The sequence below is a fragment of the Salvelinus alpinus genome, chromosome 24, assembly GCF_045679555.1.
Source record: "Salvelinus alpinus chromosome 24, SLU_Salpinus.1, whole genome shotgun sequence".
In the NCBI taxonomy this organism is placed as follows: Eukaryota; Metazoa; Chordata; class Actinopteri; order Salmoniformes; family Salmonidae; genus Salvelinus; species Salvelinus alpinus.
The window spans coordinates 13,774,334-13,791,169 of NC_092109.1; the positions used below are offsets into that span (position 1 = coordinate 13,774,334).

General features: G+C 40.5%; 1 protein-coding gene and 1 non-coding gene across 2 annotated transcripts in view; one reads left to right on the plus strand and one right to left on the minus strand.

Moving 5' to 3' along the window:
* Positions 1-2,476: 2,476 nt before the first annotated feature.
* Positions 2,477-2,548, plus strand: trnaa-ugc (transfer RNA alanine (anticodon UGC)). Its single transcript has one exon. It is a non-coding gene; the product is annotated as a tRNA-Ala (tRNA).
* A 7,854-nt stretch (positions 2,549-10,402) lies between these two features.
* The window catches only part of LOC139552201 (tumor necrosis factor receptor superfamily member 10B-like), a 34,523-nt gene continuing 28,089 nt past the window's right edge, over positions 10,403-16,836 (minus strand). Inside the window, exons 6-10 of the mRNA XM_071363684.1 lie at positions 16,278-16,370; positions 16,115-16,173; positions 15,385-15,690; positions 14,898-14,934; positions 10,403-13,419 (exon numbers count right to left, since the gene is read on the minus strand). Of these exons, the coding sequence (XP_071219785.1) occupies positions 13,118-13,419; positions 14,898-14,934; positions 15,385-15,690; positions 16,115-16,173; positions 16,278-16,370 (797 nt within the window). The 3' untranslated portion in view covers positions 10,403-13,117. The remainder of the gene's footprint in view (positions 13,420-14,897; positions 14,935-15,384; positions 15,691-16,114; positions 16,174-16,277; positions 16,371-16,836) is intronic.

The following is a 16,836-nucleotide window of genomic DNA, read 5'->3' on the forward strand; positions in this document are numbered from 1 at the left end:
TTTAGCCAGGTAGCCTAGGACAACAAAAACGAAAAGTGTGTACTGTATAACAGAGTCATAGACTGGGAGAGGACTCTGTTATACGCACGCACGCACGCACGCACGCACGCACGCACGCACGCACGCACGCACGCACGCACGCACGCACGCACGCACGCACACACACACACACACACACACACACACACACACACACACACACACACACACACACACACACACACACACACACACACACACACAGAAATAAGTACCATGGCCAGCCACATGATATTTAGCATAGGTTGATTGGACTAAATTGTTTTGGGAATCTTTTTGTCACTGTATTAGACTAAGCATAGGTTTGATGATGTTGAAATGCTGAATTTGAAATGGTGCTTGAGTAGTGTTTTCTTTGCAACTTGCGGAAACTCTCCGATGTTTGTTTAGTAGTCCGAGTGTTTGTTTAGTAGTCCGAAGGTGTTTGTTTAGTAGTCCGAAGGTGTTTGTTTAGTAGTCCGAAGGTGTTTGTTTAGTAGTCCGAAGGTGTTTGTTTAGTAGTCCGAAGGTGTTTGTTTAGTAGTCCGAAAATGTCGGAAACATGAACTTGATTGACCATGCTGTAGGTCATTTAACTGTTTGCTATATGCAATATGCTTTGTGGACTCCACCGGACAGATGTTGCTCTCCCGTTTGTGATGAAACAAAGGCATGGTTGAATTTATTCTGCCATTGTGTCTTCTTATTATCTCTGCCTTTATGCCTATAGATCACGATGGCAAGGCATATGAACTAACAGGTTATAGAGCAAACAACGCAATTATCACAACACATACAGGTTGTACTATGGCTTTTCCCCCCTGTTTGGGCTTTCCCAGTGTTTTTACCACACACAGCTACTGGGAATATGAATAAATTCTAAATGCTAAGATTGAACCGTTTTCCCCCCCAGATACCTTCTCCAGCAGCTGGATCTTGGTGTTGCCGTACTCTCTCAGCTGCTTTGGGTCATTTTTACTAGATCATACAAAACGCAGGCAAATTAGTTACAATACCAATCAATTGTATTTCTATTCGGTCAAAATGAAATATCCTTGACCAAACTTACAGTGCAAGGGCAGAGACACTCTGCAGCTCCCTCATTTCCTGTTTCAGTGTTTCAACTTCTACCTTTAGGTCAATGTTCTGTGTTGACACAAAAACACATGGAGTTATACAGTAGGACTACCAGTACAGTATTTCTTCAAAGTAGTTACATGACTGTACATTACTTTGTTAAGATCTGTCTCTGATCCCCAACACTCACTGTTTCCTCGACAGAGTCATCACACCTCTGCTGCAGCAGCTCCTCATAGAAGAATATGCGGAGCCTGAGGTTGAAGTTGTTCTTCTTTAGGTAAGAGATGATCTGAGAACAAGTGTGAGGGGGACCAGTAGCGTTAGCAGCAGAGCTACACTATATATACAAAAGTATGTGGACACCGCTTCAAATTAGTGGATTCGGCTATTTCAGCCACACCCGTTGCTGACAGGTGTATAAAATCGAGCACACAGCCATGCAATCGCCATAGACAAACATCACCTATAATATACAGTATATCATCCATCCTTAGTATGACTTTGCTTATAAATCATTTGCAAACCATTTATCTAGTTGTGCTTATCAAGACTTAGTGATTATGCAAATAGGCTAGTCTTCATGTAGACTAATATATCTGCACATTGTGTTATCTCCTTCATGGTGAATGGTTCATCAGTGGTCAGTGGGCCCAACTGCCCCTGGTCTTCAGTGAGGTCCATTTCTGCTGACCGTTTGGTTGGGCCTAAACACTGCCTGATCTGGTGTTTTACTAAAAGTATAAACCAAGCAGTAAACATATGGAAAAAGAGGATTCTTCATAAAATGATATCTAGTCGTGTATACTCATTTCTTGTAGTATTTTGACTGTTTAGAGCAGCAAAATATTTGAATACTTCTTGCAGCAGACGGCTCCTCCTGACCTTCAATGTCACCCGTGCACGTTCTAGAACTCAGCAAAGCATTTCCCGCCTGACTGATGTGATGTAAAAATGGTCAACTAGGTAACATATAGCTTCTACATTCTAAAAGTGATATAATCAAAAAAAACTTGCCCACCTTCTACAATACGTTTTTGCTATATGTAATCAGAGAGGAAGAGGAGAAACATAGTTTGATTTAACCAGAAAGATTTGATAACACCGATATCCAATCTCTCTGGTGATATAAAATATCTGGTGAAATCAAGCTTTGAGGTTGATATGGAACGTTAGTATGGAGAAAACGGCCTTACTGCCATCTTGTGGAGAAGGTTGTGGAAAATGGCCGTTTTCGTCCGTAGGCAACTAACTAAATCTGGGAGGCGTGTATCGCTTTGCAGACAGTTTGAATGATTAATGGATGTTTTTATAGTTTTGTAGTGTATCTATTTGTGAGCTTATATTTGTATTGCCTTATTTTCTCTCTAGGTAAGTGGAAGGGGATGTAGCTCAGTGGTAGAGCGCATGCTTTGCATGTATGAGGCCCCGGGTTCAATCCCCGGCATCTCCATAAACATTTTCCCCAAAATTATGGTTCCTTGTGTTTATAATTTCGCAAATAATATTTCGATTGTGCATTTTATATTTGTTTTATTTTTTATTTAACCTTTATTTAACTAGGCAAGTCAGTTAAGAACAAACTCTTATTTACAATGACGGCCTTGTTCAGGGGAAGAACGACAGATGTTCACCTTGTCAGCTCAGGGATTCGATCTAGCAACCGCTCTAACCACTAGGTTACCTGCCGCCCCTAGCATTAGCATTGATATACGTTTTATTAGCCAACAAGATATGTAAACAACCCGCAAAGCTTTGTTAATTTACTTGTGCATTGTCCAATTGTGACCACCATGGGCTCCCTCTCTGCATAAACAAAGACCACTGAGAAGGATGAAGACACATGGGCTATCCTTATATGGCAACTAAACTTAATTAAACGTTTCACAAAGAGAGTAATAGTGTATAGTAGGCTACATTATCATGATACAGTTTTAACAGAGGGAGCAGGAGCATGCATGCAAAAAGGTGCTAAGTAGAACCATATAGGGCTCTTCTGTTTGTCCCCATAGGGGAAAACCTTTTGGTGCTAGGTAGCTCTCTATGTAGGGTTCTTCATAGAATCACGTGTAAAATGTTCTAGAACCCTCTATGAAGGAGTAAACTGTTCTACTAATAACTATTTTATCCTCTAAAGGTTCTTCCTACAACACTCCATGAAGTGTACTACCGAGAAGCCTTTTATCTTTGAAGGGACCTTCCTAGAACCCTTTATGAATGGTTCCACCAGCCTTATTAGACTTTAAAATTAAACTCTTTATGACACTACATTGCATATTATAAGGTATTTCTTTGAGGGCCTAGATATAACCTAACACAGTGTTGTTAGGAAACTCCTGGTTTTACAGGTGACATCAGGCCTGCAAGTCAGATTATGCTGGATGCAAAGTTATGTGCAATTCCTATTGGAATCCAGACAGGTTGAGATATCCAACAATTTGAATTTTTAATCACCCACAACTTGCATTCAGAATGACTACCAGGGTAGGGAAGATTGACTAATGGAACGATCTAAATCAACTGGAACAACTATTTCAGTAACGGGTGCAATACGTCTCACTACTAACAGATTGGATTTGTTTAGAAAAATGTACGTTATTCATCTTTGTGTAGCATAAGATTAATCAACCAATGATTACATGCAAAAAATACAGATATTGAAACAATTCTGAAAATCAACCTGCAATAGAGCATGCTGGGAAATATGCTAATGACGTGCCTGGTTTTGAGCGTTTTACTAATCAAAGAGTAAAAATGACACAATCACACTCAACTCTGGTTATTAACAACAACACAACAACACAAGGGTTATTTTACACCACCTAATCTAACTCCTGAATCAACAATATATGTTACACTGAAAAATCACCACTAGGTAAAACTGGCCAATTTGCTGTGTGCCATATACAATATGTTGCTGGTTCATACTCCCTTCTTTTCTCCTACTCTCTGCTCAATAAAATCACAGAAAATACTCTTTGTGCAAAGATGTCAGCTATGTCTGTACTGTATATGAAAATTAATATTTGTGTCATTCTCAAAACTTTTGGCCACGACTGTAAATTGATTGCTTTGATCTATTGTTTGTGCTCAGTCTTTTCTCCTGCAGGCTGTTCGACACCTAGTTCTTGCACAGACACATTATCCCTCTCGTCAAGTGATTTAGACCTGAGATCTCCAGAAAGACCGTCTAAAAAGGCCAACACAACATTAGGATATGAGGACATCGACTCCACAGCAGCAAAAGAGGTATAATGATAACTGATATTGGATGTTGATAATCCCATTTCTGTGTTTGCTCTTCATGGAAATTTCAACAGCATAAACCAACCCTAAATTGTTGAACTTTTCTCTTGTCTTAACCTTTCTAGGACCCACGTTCCGCTAGCGGAACCCCTCGACAACATTCCGCTGAAAAGGCAGCGCAGGAAATTCAAAAATATTTTTTTAGAAATATGTAACTTTCACACATGAACAAGTCCAATACAGCAAATGAAAGATACATATATTGTTAATCTACCCATCGTGTCCGATTTAAAAAATGCTTTACAGCGAAAACACAACATATGATTATGTTAGATCACCGCCAAGTCCAAAAAACACACAGCCATTTTCCCAGCCAAAGATAGGAGTCACAAAAAGCAGAAATAGAGATAAAATTAACCACTAACCTTTGATGATCTTCATCAGATGACACTCATAGGACATCATGTTACACAATACATGTATGCAATACTTGCACTCAGATAGAAACAACATTTCTCCGCCATGTTGGAGTCGACATGAAATTACATTATAAATATTCCCTTACCTTTGATGATCTTCATCAGAATTTACTCCCAGGAATCCTAGTTCCACAATAAATTGTTGTTTTGTTCGATAATGTCCATTATTTATGTCCAAGTAGCTACTTTTGTTAGCGCGTTTAGTACACATATCCAAACGCTCGTGCAGGTCCAGGCAAACGTCGGACGAAAACTTCAAAAAGTTATATTACAGGTCGAATAAACTTGTCAAACTAAGTATAGAATCAATCTTTAGGATGTTGTTATCATAAATATTCAATAACGTTCCAACCGGAGAATTCCTTTGTGTCTATAGAAGTAATGGAACGCAAGTCGATATCATGTGGAATGCGCATGACCAGGACCTGGCTCTCTGCCAGACCACTGACTCATTCCCCTCTCATCCGGCTCCACATCACAGTAGAAGCTTCATTCAAGGTTCTACAGACTGTTGACATCTAGTGGAAGCTGTAGGAAGTACTAACAGATCCATATCCCACTGGAATTTCAATAGGCGATGAGTTGAAAATCGACCAGCCTCAGAATTCCCACTTCCTGTTTGGATTTTTTCTCAGGTTTTTGCCTGCCATATGAGTTCTGTTATACTCACAGACATCATTAAAACAGTTTTAGAAACTTCAGTGTTTTCTATACAATAGTAATAATAATATGCATATATTAGCATCTGGGACAGAGTAGGAGGCAGTTCACTCTGGGCACGTTATTCATCCAAAGTGAAAATGCTGCCCCCTATCCCTAAAAAGTTTTAAGAGATGGTCCGAAATGCCCTGACTAGTAGACCTGGTGGGCAAGACGTATTAGAAGAGTACCAGACAACCAAAACATTGGACCACAGAACCAGGAGAGAGATGCATGGGTAAGCTTCTCATCAGCCAATCTGGCCACAAACAATGGATCAAAACAATCAAACTATACATTACTGTTATTTGGCATCATTATGAGACTGTAGAAAGATACAGTAGCTTCATTAACAAAACTTCCCACTCATCAACAGAGAGAACGTTATGCTCTTGGAATTGTGACCCTCTTACCTTCGTTGAGCCTTTTGCCAAAGGCTATGTAAGTGCTGGTAGAGCATGCTTGCTTTAATATATTGACACTTGTTCTGTGGACTGAAAGGGGCATCACACAGTCATAGAATCAGGTCTAAAAATAAGGAACAGTTCTATGATCCTGACACGTGCAAAGGATATCTGAATTATCGCCTGAAGACGGTAACAAGGAAGACCTCATATCGACCCATCAAGAAGAGTATTTCACCCCAGTCGGGAGGCCCAACCTATAGAAGGAAGACTGACCTGGACCACCATCTTGTTGGTGATGCTTGCAAGGAGGCCATATCATTTCTTGTACCCTTGGCCGATGAAAAACAAATCTATCAGAAGATGAAGGAAGTGTTCCAGTATCGCCAGGAACTAGTTTATAGTTCAGACAGAAGCACAGATGTCCTCAGTCTTTCCCAGGTTTCTGGTCATCAAAGGATTGGTGAGTGATGTAGTATGTCTTGGAATCAGAACTATAGGCTACTTGTCTGATTGAGAACATGATTTTGTGTTGGTCATGAAGTTGAGTTGATCCACTTTGTTTTAGGTGAATCAGGACTTTTGCTGATGTTCGACGATGAAACATCCTGTAAGCTCCTTGAAAAGTGGGACACTGTATTGAAGCCCAAAGTCATCAAACTGACAAAATCCCTGACTACGACCACCAATTTGCGTCGCCTCCTGAAGTCTGCAGAAAAACTGCCAGAGAATGACAGGGAAACCAGTAAGTGGATTCTCTCGTGGGTAGCGCGATGTTTCAAACTCAGTGATATTGTTTTGTGATTTGGGGTGTTTTGCCTTTTTTTTGCCCTCAGACTGGAACAAGGATATGTCCTCTCTGCTGCTGCTTCATCTCCTCCCACCACCAGCAGGAGGGAAGAGGACCAAGCTCAGTGCCAGTGATGCTGTGGGCAGACTAGTGCACTTTCATAAGTTATGTTAGGTTCATAAGTTAAGATGATACAGTAATTGGCGTGTAATTAATTTTTGGGGTTGTCTCTTTGTCTTAACATGTGGAGAGTGACCTAAAAAAAAAACTTTGTGTTGCAGTCATGCTGCAGCATTGTAGACCATCTTGATGGGAGCCATGGTCGACAGCCATTACAGTGAGGAGGACCCTAAGATTGTCTTGCGTGATAAAGATCAATTTGAAATGCATTTGAATCAGTTGCAATCAGACCCACAGCTCCCATCTGTGTATGGTGTAAAAAATTCTAAACTAAACAGTTTGCAGCACTTCCATGTTTGAAATAATAATTAAAATAATAGTTTACATAATGCATGATATTCTTGAAGGGGTGGCTCTGTTTGAGTTAAAATTGTTTGAATATGTCTCTGAAAATGTCATTTTGAAACGTGCGCTTCTCTCTAGAATCTACTCGTTTGACTATGGGTACTTGGAGCGCAAAAACCGTCCAACTAAAGTCAACCTAGAGAACAGTGGAAATAGCCTTGCACTTAATTCTATTCAAACTCTATCTTGTGAGAAACGTTCCCTTGATTTTGGTGATGTTGCTCCGGCAGGAAATGAGAACTGGAATTTGCTGCTCATCCTACTGCAAATAATCATCGTTTTTTCCTCTTTTCTTAGCCAAGGCATGACTGTGAATCTAAATCATTTGATAATTGAACATCGCCCACTTTTTAAACAGTTGTACTTACATAAAAACGTGTTACCTAAACACCACTTTATGATACATTACCCAGCATGCATAAGACAAATCTGTCCTTCATTAAATATGTGGATCATGAGGTTTGAGGCAAAGCACAAACTCTTTAAGAACACCCTCAAACTTCAAAAACATTACTAAGTCCCTTGCCAAAAAACACCAATTTGCTATAGACCATCACTGGGAGACATCACCATTGCGACATACTGAATATGGACCGATGAAAGCATTTTCCCTGAGTGATTTTACTGGTGGTGATGAGTTGTCAGCGTCACTTCAGGTCACTATGCAATAAGCCATTTACTCTACCAGCTGGAATAAGATGGATGGCATGGAGTACAGAGAGGGACTGTTAGCAATAGGTATACAGTAGTATACAGTATTGTCAACCACAATGATCTAATGCTCCATCTTACTGCATCTTACTGTAAGATGGAGCATTAGATCATTGTGGTTGACAATACTGTATACCTATTGCTGGACAAGTTGCATACGGATAATTTCAGTGAACATTACCATGCATTCACTGTGTTTGATGGTGTTGATGACAAAGTTGTTGTCAAAGTTGATGATCTGAAATGTTATAAGCCTTTTGTCCTTCAAAGTGCTTATGGTGCTGATGAGAGCCTTTATGTTGTTCCTTTGTTTGACATGATAGAGCAGTAGTCAGATTATTGGCAACTTTGTCAAGAAAATTGCATACCTAGTCTTAGGAGAACTTCCACTTGTGTTAAATAGCAACTCTCCAAATACTCTTGTTCTCATATTGTACATGTACTGAGGCGCCTGTGATGCACTGTTTTCATTTTAACGCGGCTGTGATGCATTGTTTTCACTGTGATGAGCGCCTCGGTACATGTACTATATGTGATGCACTGGTTTCATTTTAATGTGCCTGTGATGCACCGTTTTCATTTTAATGTGCCTGTGATGCTGTATTCACTTTGGCCTAAATAAATGAAGCAAAGCAGAGTTACTACTCTTGTAAGGAATCCTTTATTGCTCCTATTTAAGTCACTTACAACTTGCAGGTTTGATTTTTGAGTGGGAGAGAACCAGACAAAAAATATGTTATTTTCTAGTGTGAATATTGAGCACTTCCTGGTATCAATTCAGCTACAGGATTCATTCTTTAAAGTTGATCCTGAACACTGAAAGGTGTTGATACTTAATACTGAGGGTGTTGAAAAAACACTCCCATGGGTCATTTGAACAACATCTGAAGTGTTATATTTTAATAACACTCCGAGTGTTTCAATATGAACACTAACAAAAGTGTTAAATTAACACTGAGTGGCCCTATATAAACACCGGACGACTACTCTGCGTCTCACAAAGACACCCCCACACCATCACACCTCCTCCTTAATGCTTCACGATGGGAACGACACCTGCAGAAATCATACGTTCACCCACTCTGCGTCTCACAAAGACACGGCGGTTGGAATCTCAAATTTGGACTCATTAGACCAAAGGAAAGATTTCCACCAGTCGAATGTCGATTGCTCGTGTTTCTTGGCCCAAGCAAGTCTCTTCTTCTTATTGGTGTCCTTTAGTAGTGGTTTCTTTGCAGCAATTCAACCATGTAGGCCTGATTCACGCAGTCTCTGCTGAACAGGCTCCTGAGTGGTGCAGCGGTCTAAGGCACAGCTTCTCAGTGCAAGAGGTGCCACTGCTGTCCCTGGGTCGAATCCAGGCTGTATCACATCTGGCTGTGATTGGGAGTCCCATAAGACGGCGTGCAATTGGCACAGCTTTGTCCTGGGTAGGCCGTCATTGTAAATAAGAATTTGTTCTTAACTGACTTGCCTTGTTAAATTTTTAAAAACAGTTGAGATGTGTATGTTACTTGAACTCTGTGAAGCATTTATTTGGGCTGGTTTTTGCGACTGCACTTGAAGAAACTTTCAAAGTTCTTTAAATTTTCCGGATTGACTGACCATGTCTTCAAGTACAACAGTAAGGTATTTGCTTTTTGGGGGGGAGGGGTTGCACACACACACACACACACAAATATTAGTCAAGGGACAATCTTATCTGCCCACCATCTCAGTGCACTCTTCAACACACTAGCTCTGTTCCAGGACATTATGTTCACCAGTGTTGCTTGTGCAGCCAGCTAGTACACAATAGCAAGCTAGTTTATTGAAATTAAGAAACAAATAGTTCATCAATTCTCTGTATATAACAATATTCTTAAATACTTAATAATACGCCATTCTTTCACACATTGTTGTATAATATACAAAACCACTGAGTGCAGTATTAAAATAATTTGGAATTAATTATTCAAGTTATTCAGTTTTGAAATACAAAATATGCAAATTACAAAATGACATATTGGTTTCCTTACCCTGTAAGCCATCTATGGACAATGTATGACAGCAATCCATGCCTTGGTTTAGCTTCCCTGTCACTGTCTCCACATGCTAATGTTTTAGCATTTGTGGCACCAATCCCATTGAAGTGATATTAACATTTTCCGCACATCGTGTTCAAATTATCTCCTGTATAAGTGACTTTGTGGAGCTTCACAATACACCTTAGATACTTTTAGATTATTTGGACATGATGCAACAAAAAAACTGCTAATATCAGTCCAATGACTTGAATGGGATTTGTGCCACAAATGCTAAAATGTTAGCATGCGGAAATATTGCCAGGGAAACTAAACCAAAGCATGAATTGCTGTTATACCTTATGCTTATAGTGTAAGGAAACCAATGTGTCATTTTATAATTTGGGTAAACTATCCCTTTAATACAAGATTCAATACAAAAGGCAAAGATGGGATATTTGTACAAAATGTTTATTTCAAATGGACATTAAACAAACACAATGGCTTTGACACATTCTTATCTGAAATCCAGACACTAGCAAACAATTGTCTAAGGGAGAAAATGACTTAAATAAGGAAAACGTTTTTGAGCTACGCAACTAAATAAACAGAAGTGAGGTGTGAGACCGCCACAGCGCAAACATGATATGAACGCCAATGTATAATCCTAACTCCTAAAAGTTCATAAAAAAAGAGCCAAAAGCAGTCTCAAAGGTAATATTATAATGGAAGAGGTGTGTTAAACAAAGTTTGTAGAAAAGCATTATGAAGAATTAGAAAAAAAAGGTCCATAGAAATTGATGCAGGCTGTTTTTTCATTGTCCGTCAATAGATGGCAGTGCCAGCACTGTAGCTTCAAATCTGTCAGCTATAAAGAAGAATTCTTCGCTCTTTTACATAAGTGTAGCCACTAGAATAGAGGGAAAAAGGGGCTAAACCAAGTTTAATGTGCTCATACTTAGTAATCATATACTAGTACTTAGGTCTAACAATTAACCACTTAAGGCCTCGCTTAGTCTATTCTACGTATTTTACTTCACACTTCATTCGGTTCCTTCAGCTTTAAGGCTTTTCTTTTTTGTTAATAAAACTCTCTCTCTATATATATATATATATATATAATGTGAAGCACATAAAACCACTCTTGGTAATGTATGTACAAAGGACGCTACAGGAAATAAACTTGGACTTTTCGAAAAAGAAAAAATAACTTGGACTTAAATATCCAGAAAAGCTTTCCTTCATCTTCTTGACAGAGCCAAACAATGAGAAACAACGTGATTTGCGTACCTGTATATGCATGTCTTTGTTGACATGTATAAAGGAGTCCAACTTTTTATCAATACATTATTACCCTTTTCCCACTACTGAGCCAAACCGAGCAGAGCTATACTGGACAATGTGAAAAGTACAGTGTGAATCAGGCAGAAAGAAAAATGTTTTTCAATAGTCCACAAATGTTGAGTTAATCATAATTACAAGATCCCCAACACAAAAGTGACCGTCTGATGACCACCTTGACTGAACAAGAAACTCTATGTGCAGAAATGGCATATATACTGTAACTATGAACTTCTTTGACAGTATGTGCACTGACTGAACATCGTCTTTGATCAGTGTGGCGCCATCGAGCAGGACAGGATTAACCCCAAATGCAGTTCAGCCACTCCTGTCTGTCTATTTGATCTCAGTCATGTTGTCCTCTAGATAAATGTAGTCATGATAGCGTAGCAACACATTACTGCCCTATTTAGTTTTCCAGGGTTGCTGTGTTGGTAAATGAATAAATAACGAAACGTAATTATCATCCGTTTAAAATAAATATGTCAATAAATAAAACAGCTATGAAACCTTGAGGGCTCTGAGTGTTTGTGGGAAATGTTTGAGAAACATTTGACTAACAAAAGAAATAGTTACGGAAACTCCTTCCAACAAGTGTTGCGTGAGAACGCATCAACACTGAAAAACGAAATAACTAACAACGCAGTCTATAAAACATTCAGTTTAGTCACTTATGCATTTTGTTTTTAACATCCTCGCCCTTGCCTGCACTTATACACTTTAAATGAGCCTATGGCACGTTTTAAATCACAAACGAATTCTGAAACTTCAAAAAACAAAACAGTAACAGTAACGGACTACCGTATAACACATATTTACACACAATTATGCAAATATTAAAATGGACCATATCTAACTTTGGCTAAAATACTTCTAATATGGTCATGACTCATACCAACCTGCATTTTAAACTAACATAGTACAATATCGTCTGTATTTTACTGTAATTTTTAACAGCATTATGCTTAAATGGCCTATCTCTACATGTACTTTAAACATATAACCTTCTGCCTAATATGGGCATTTGTTACCTATAGCTCTAAACCCTACACGTGCCAGAGGCCAGTGCATCAAGTAGACGCAGTATCAGTGACATAGTGGTTGCGTTCCCTTGCTCAGACGTTACATGCATCAACCAATGGTTGCATGCCACGCCATCAACTGTGTCATCGACTGACAGATTGGTATAACATATGTTGTGATTAGCTGATACTTAAAATACCTATCCAGGCATTGTAATATCTGGCAGGCGTCAGCAACGCCTGGGCATAGGAACGCGCAAGCTAATGCCACTCCTACAAACCAGTGTATGTCCCTGTCCCAGGGTTCGGTATTGGCCTATAAGCCATGTCAGTCGCTCAGAGAGAAGGGGTGGGGCGTAAAATCATGGAGGTCAAAGCTGAGCTCCAGACCCACCCACTGGAAAACAACATCAACATCCATCAACAACATCCAACTCTTCCACCATTTTATGTTTTTGTTTTGTTTTAGAACACCATGAAGACCGGACACACCAGGCCGATAATGCTATCTTCAAAAGAAAACAAGGTCCATCTCCAAATCCTCCATTTTGTTTTTTAGGTTTTGTTTTAGAAAGCACTGGCCTTTAGGCCAAATACACCAGACCATATTGGCAGATATTCAAAAGACAACATTGTTTATCTCCAACTCCTCCATTGATGTTGTTTTAGAAGCACAGGCATATAGGCAGAATACATCAGGCCAATTAGGCCGATAAGAGTTGACGTTGTCTTTCATCAATGTTTTTTATTTAATCTCAATCCACACGTCTCTGAGGCAGCGCCCCCCAGTGGGCTGGGGGTGTCAGGGCATGTCTGCGTGTTTGTAGTAGCCCTTCTGGATGGCAGCGAAGGCAATGCTCTCAGCGGAGCGCCTCTGGTCCAGACTGAGAAGGGCCTGGAGCAGGGCGTTGATGTCCGCCTTCAGGCCCTCCTTCTGCATCCAGTTCTTCAGTAGGTCATACACCTTGTCGCCAGGGGGGGCACTCTCCGCCATCTTGATGTGGTTGTCATGGACGCCGATGTAGCGAAAAAACTTGTTGTGGATCCGCACGTCCAGGCACTCATCGAAGAGGTCAAAGCTCTTCTTCAGGGACGTCTCATCCCCTGGGGAGAGAAAGAAGAAATGGTACCTTGGTTCATTGTTGCTGATATCAAAAACAGGGGAGTTTTTCCTCCTTTCCTGACCACCAAGAAAATATGGGCTCTAGTTATAGACACTAACTAAGGTTCAAACTTTTTTCCTGAACCAGTCACATGATCAGGAAAACAACTCCCACCCATTATCTTAGAAAACATAACTCTTTATCATGATATTTCCTTTTAATGATTATTGCACTTTAAATAATTAATTTAAAAAAAGGTAAGCTGCAAAAACAATAATACAAGAGCTTTCTGTAGATAAACATGAACAGTCCTGCACTGATTTAATGGTGCTCCGCATCAACTATTATCTATTTCAGAATCTGTGGCGGTCATTAATGTTTGTTGAAATGTATGTACGTCTAAATTGGCGGTATTGTCTTTATTTGTCTTTTTTCTTTATGTTGAAGTTTGGTCCCAACCAATGTCATGACTTGTTTTGGGTCTATGTTTGTGGAATGTTAAGTTGTCTATTGCCTTTTTATCTGTATATTTGTGTATTGGGGTCTTGAGTGGCACAGCGGTCTAAGACACTGCATCTCAGCACTAGAAGCATCACTACAGACACACTTGTTCAAATCCAGGCTGTATCATAACCAGCTGTGATTGGGAGTCCCATAGGGCGGTGCACAATTGGCCCAGCGTTGTCCGGGTTTGCCTGGTGTAGGCCGTCATTGTAAATAAGAATTTGTTCTTAACTAACTTGCCTAGTTAAATAAAGGTTAAATAAAAAACGAAATAAAATGATTTAAAAAACATAATCTGTAGGGGTCTGTTCAGGCAGTGTGCTTCCCCTGTCACATTTTGTCCATTTTCTCAGCCTTACAATAGAGCTCCTTGTTAGGGTCCAAATTGTAAATTGTTGCTAACCTTATAGTGCCGGAGAGTTAACTCATAAAGCAATCAACCACTGAATACAGAGGTAACGAGGTTTAAACGTGGAGCCGTTAGTAAATAAGCGCTAGACACACAGAATTTACTTCAGGGAGAGAAACAAACAAAGCCAAGCTACAGTGACTACATACTAGTATTGTTCAGTAGCACACACTCTACTAATTATATACCTTACAGGAGTTTCTATTCATCAAATTAAAATCATAGGATGAAAGGACCCCATATAAAATCCATAATTAAATAATGGATCAAATTCATGATTGCTTTGATTTTCTGAGGCCTGACTTATTCCGTCTCTATGGGGTGTATTCAGTGAGGTGAAATGCTCCGAACCGTGCATATAGAAATGTAACTAGTACACCCTATTTACCTGACAATCACACAGTATTTGTTCTACCCAATAGATTTCTATCTGACTGTTCAGTAAAAATTCTCTCTTCTAAACAGACCCCAGTCAGGACAGGATGAATGTGTTGTTTATGGTGTGTGTGTGGAACCCCTCCCTACTAGGACCCGGCCCACCCTCAGCTCTGTGTGAGGTCTCTTACCTTTCAGGGACACCAGTCTCTTCTGCAGAGGATCATCCTGAAACACGACAGAAGGAAAAACAAGAGTTAACCACAGCCCTTCTACAGACCACCAGGGGCCACCAGGGACAAATCTGTTATCCGTTTAGAAATATGTAAAATAGTATTAGTATTATGAAAGTCTGCCTTGGTTAAAATACTGATAACGTTGATAATGTTATTGCACTTCTTAGGACATGTGTCTGTTGCAGGAATGCACAACTCCAGTCTCTGCCCTCTAGAACTGAAGTTGTACTCACATGATCTGGTGCACGTAGGGTTTGTGTGATTTTGTGTCCTAGGCCAAACCTAGCCCCAGGGTCCCTGTCCCTCTGTCCCCCCATCCTGCTATCGCTGTATCCCCTACCTTCCCCTCTCTGGCTCTGGTCCTCGCCTAACCTCCTCTGCCCCCATATCCCTCAAGCTCTCCTACCCCACAGCCCCCAACCATCACCCCTGCCTCACTCACCCTGGCTGTGGGCTGCAGTCTCTGGGCGGAGGGGCTGTGTCGGGGGGAGCTGCCCGACGAGGCTGCCCCGGCGGTGGGCAGGGCCGACAGGCTGGTCTGGGAGGAGCTGGTGGTGTTGGGCAGGCTGTCGCCCAGGCCCCGGTCCTCGTCCTCCCCCAATCCCAGGGGAGGGGAGGCCTTGATCAGGCCACCCTGGGTCTCCTGCAGCAGGGGACGTGACTCGGGACGGACCTCCTCACCCTCCTCCCCCTCCAGGCCAGCATTCTGGCTGTTCTGTCTCTCCTCTGCTGTGGGTCCACTCTCACCCTGAGGGAGAGATAAATAAAGAGAGAGAGATAAATAAAAAGAGAGAGAGAGAGAGAGAGAGAGAGAGAGAGAGAGAGAGAGAGAGAGAGAGAGAGAGAGAGAGAGAGAGAGAGAGAGAGAGAGAGAGAGAGAGAGAGAGAGAGAGAGAGAGAGAGAGAGAGAGAGAGAGAGAGAGAGAAAGAGAGGACGAGACAGAGAGAGAGAGGTGGTGAGGGAGATAAGGAGACGGCATGGAGAGCGAGTGTGAAGCATGGAAGTTCACTTAGCAGATCAAAGTACACTCTGAGACATTCTGAGAAGACGAATTAAAACATTTCACCACCAGAGATTCATATCAATCCAACAGACATATATTGATCTACACTGACGATATATAACATAACCCCAGTAGCATAACTAAAGGGATAGAGATGGGAAAACTTACAATGGCAATCTTCACAATGTCACTGGAGTCACAGCGACTGTCTGAACCTGAGAGACAAACTAAAACACAAAGAGAACTATTAGAGAACCAATCTACAATGTTTTGAGTCAATATGTATTTCAATACACAGGAGTGGCAAGGGACATTTATTTTGGTTACTCACCTGGCCGAAATGTACATGGCCTCTTGATCCAAAGCCACACACCAATCACGATGAAGAGGAGGAAGAGCAAGAGCAGAATGACCAATGGCGTAACTTTTGGGAAGGGGAAATGAGGAAACAACCATTTAGAACATTGGTATTCAAACATTTTCAGCAGGGACACCATTTTTTCCTGCCAGAATTCTGGGGACCCCATTTTTTCCACAATAATTTCTTGCGACCCCACCCCAAATCTAATGACACAACTTTAAAATCTGTATATTTAGATTTTTAAATCAACAAATGACCTTCAATTCATTGCATTTTTATCTCTTATCAAAATGAAAAGAAACCAATAAATACATTGACTCAATATAATTGTATTTTTCTAATTATCTTTCTCAAAAACATTTGCATATTGTCCCATACAATAATCTGTACTCTTAATTTGGTGTACATAAAATAATACAAATATATTTGGGGCGACCCCACTGCATTTCCCCCGAGACTCCACTAGTGGTCGCAACCCCGAGTTTGAATACCACTGATTTAGAATCATGTCTCAGACACTTTACTAAAG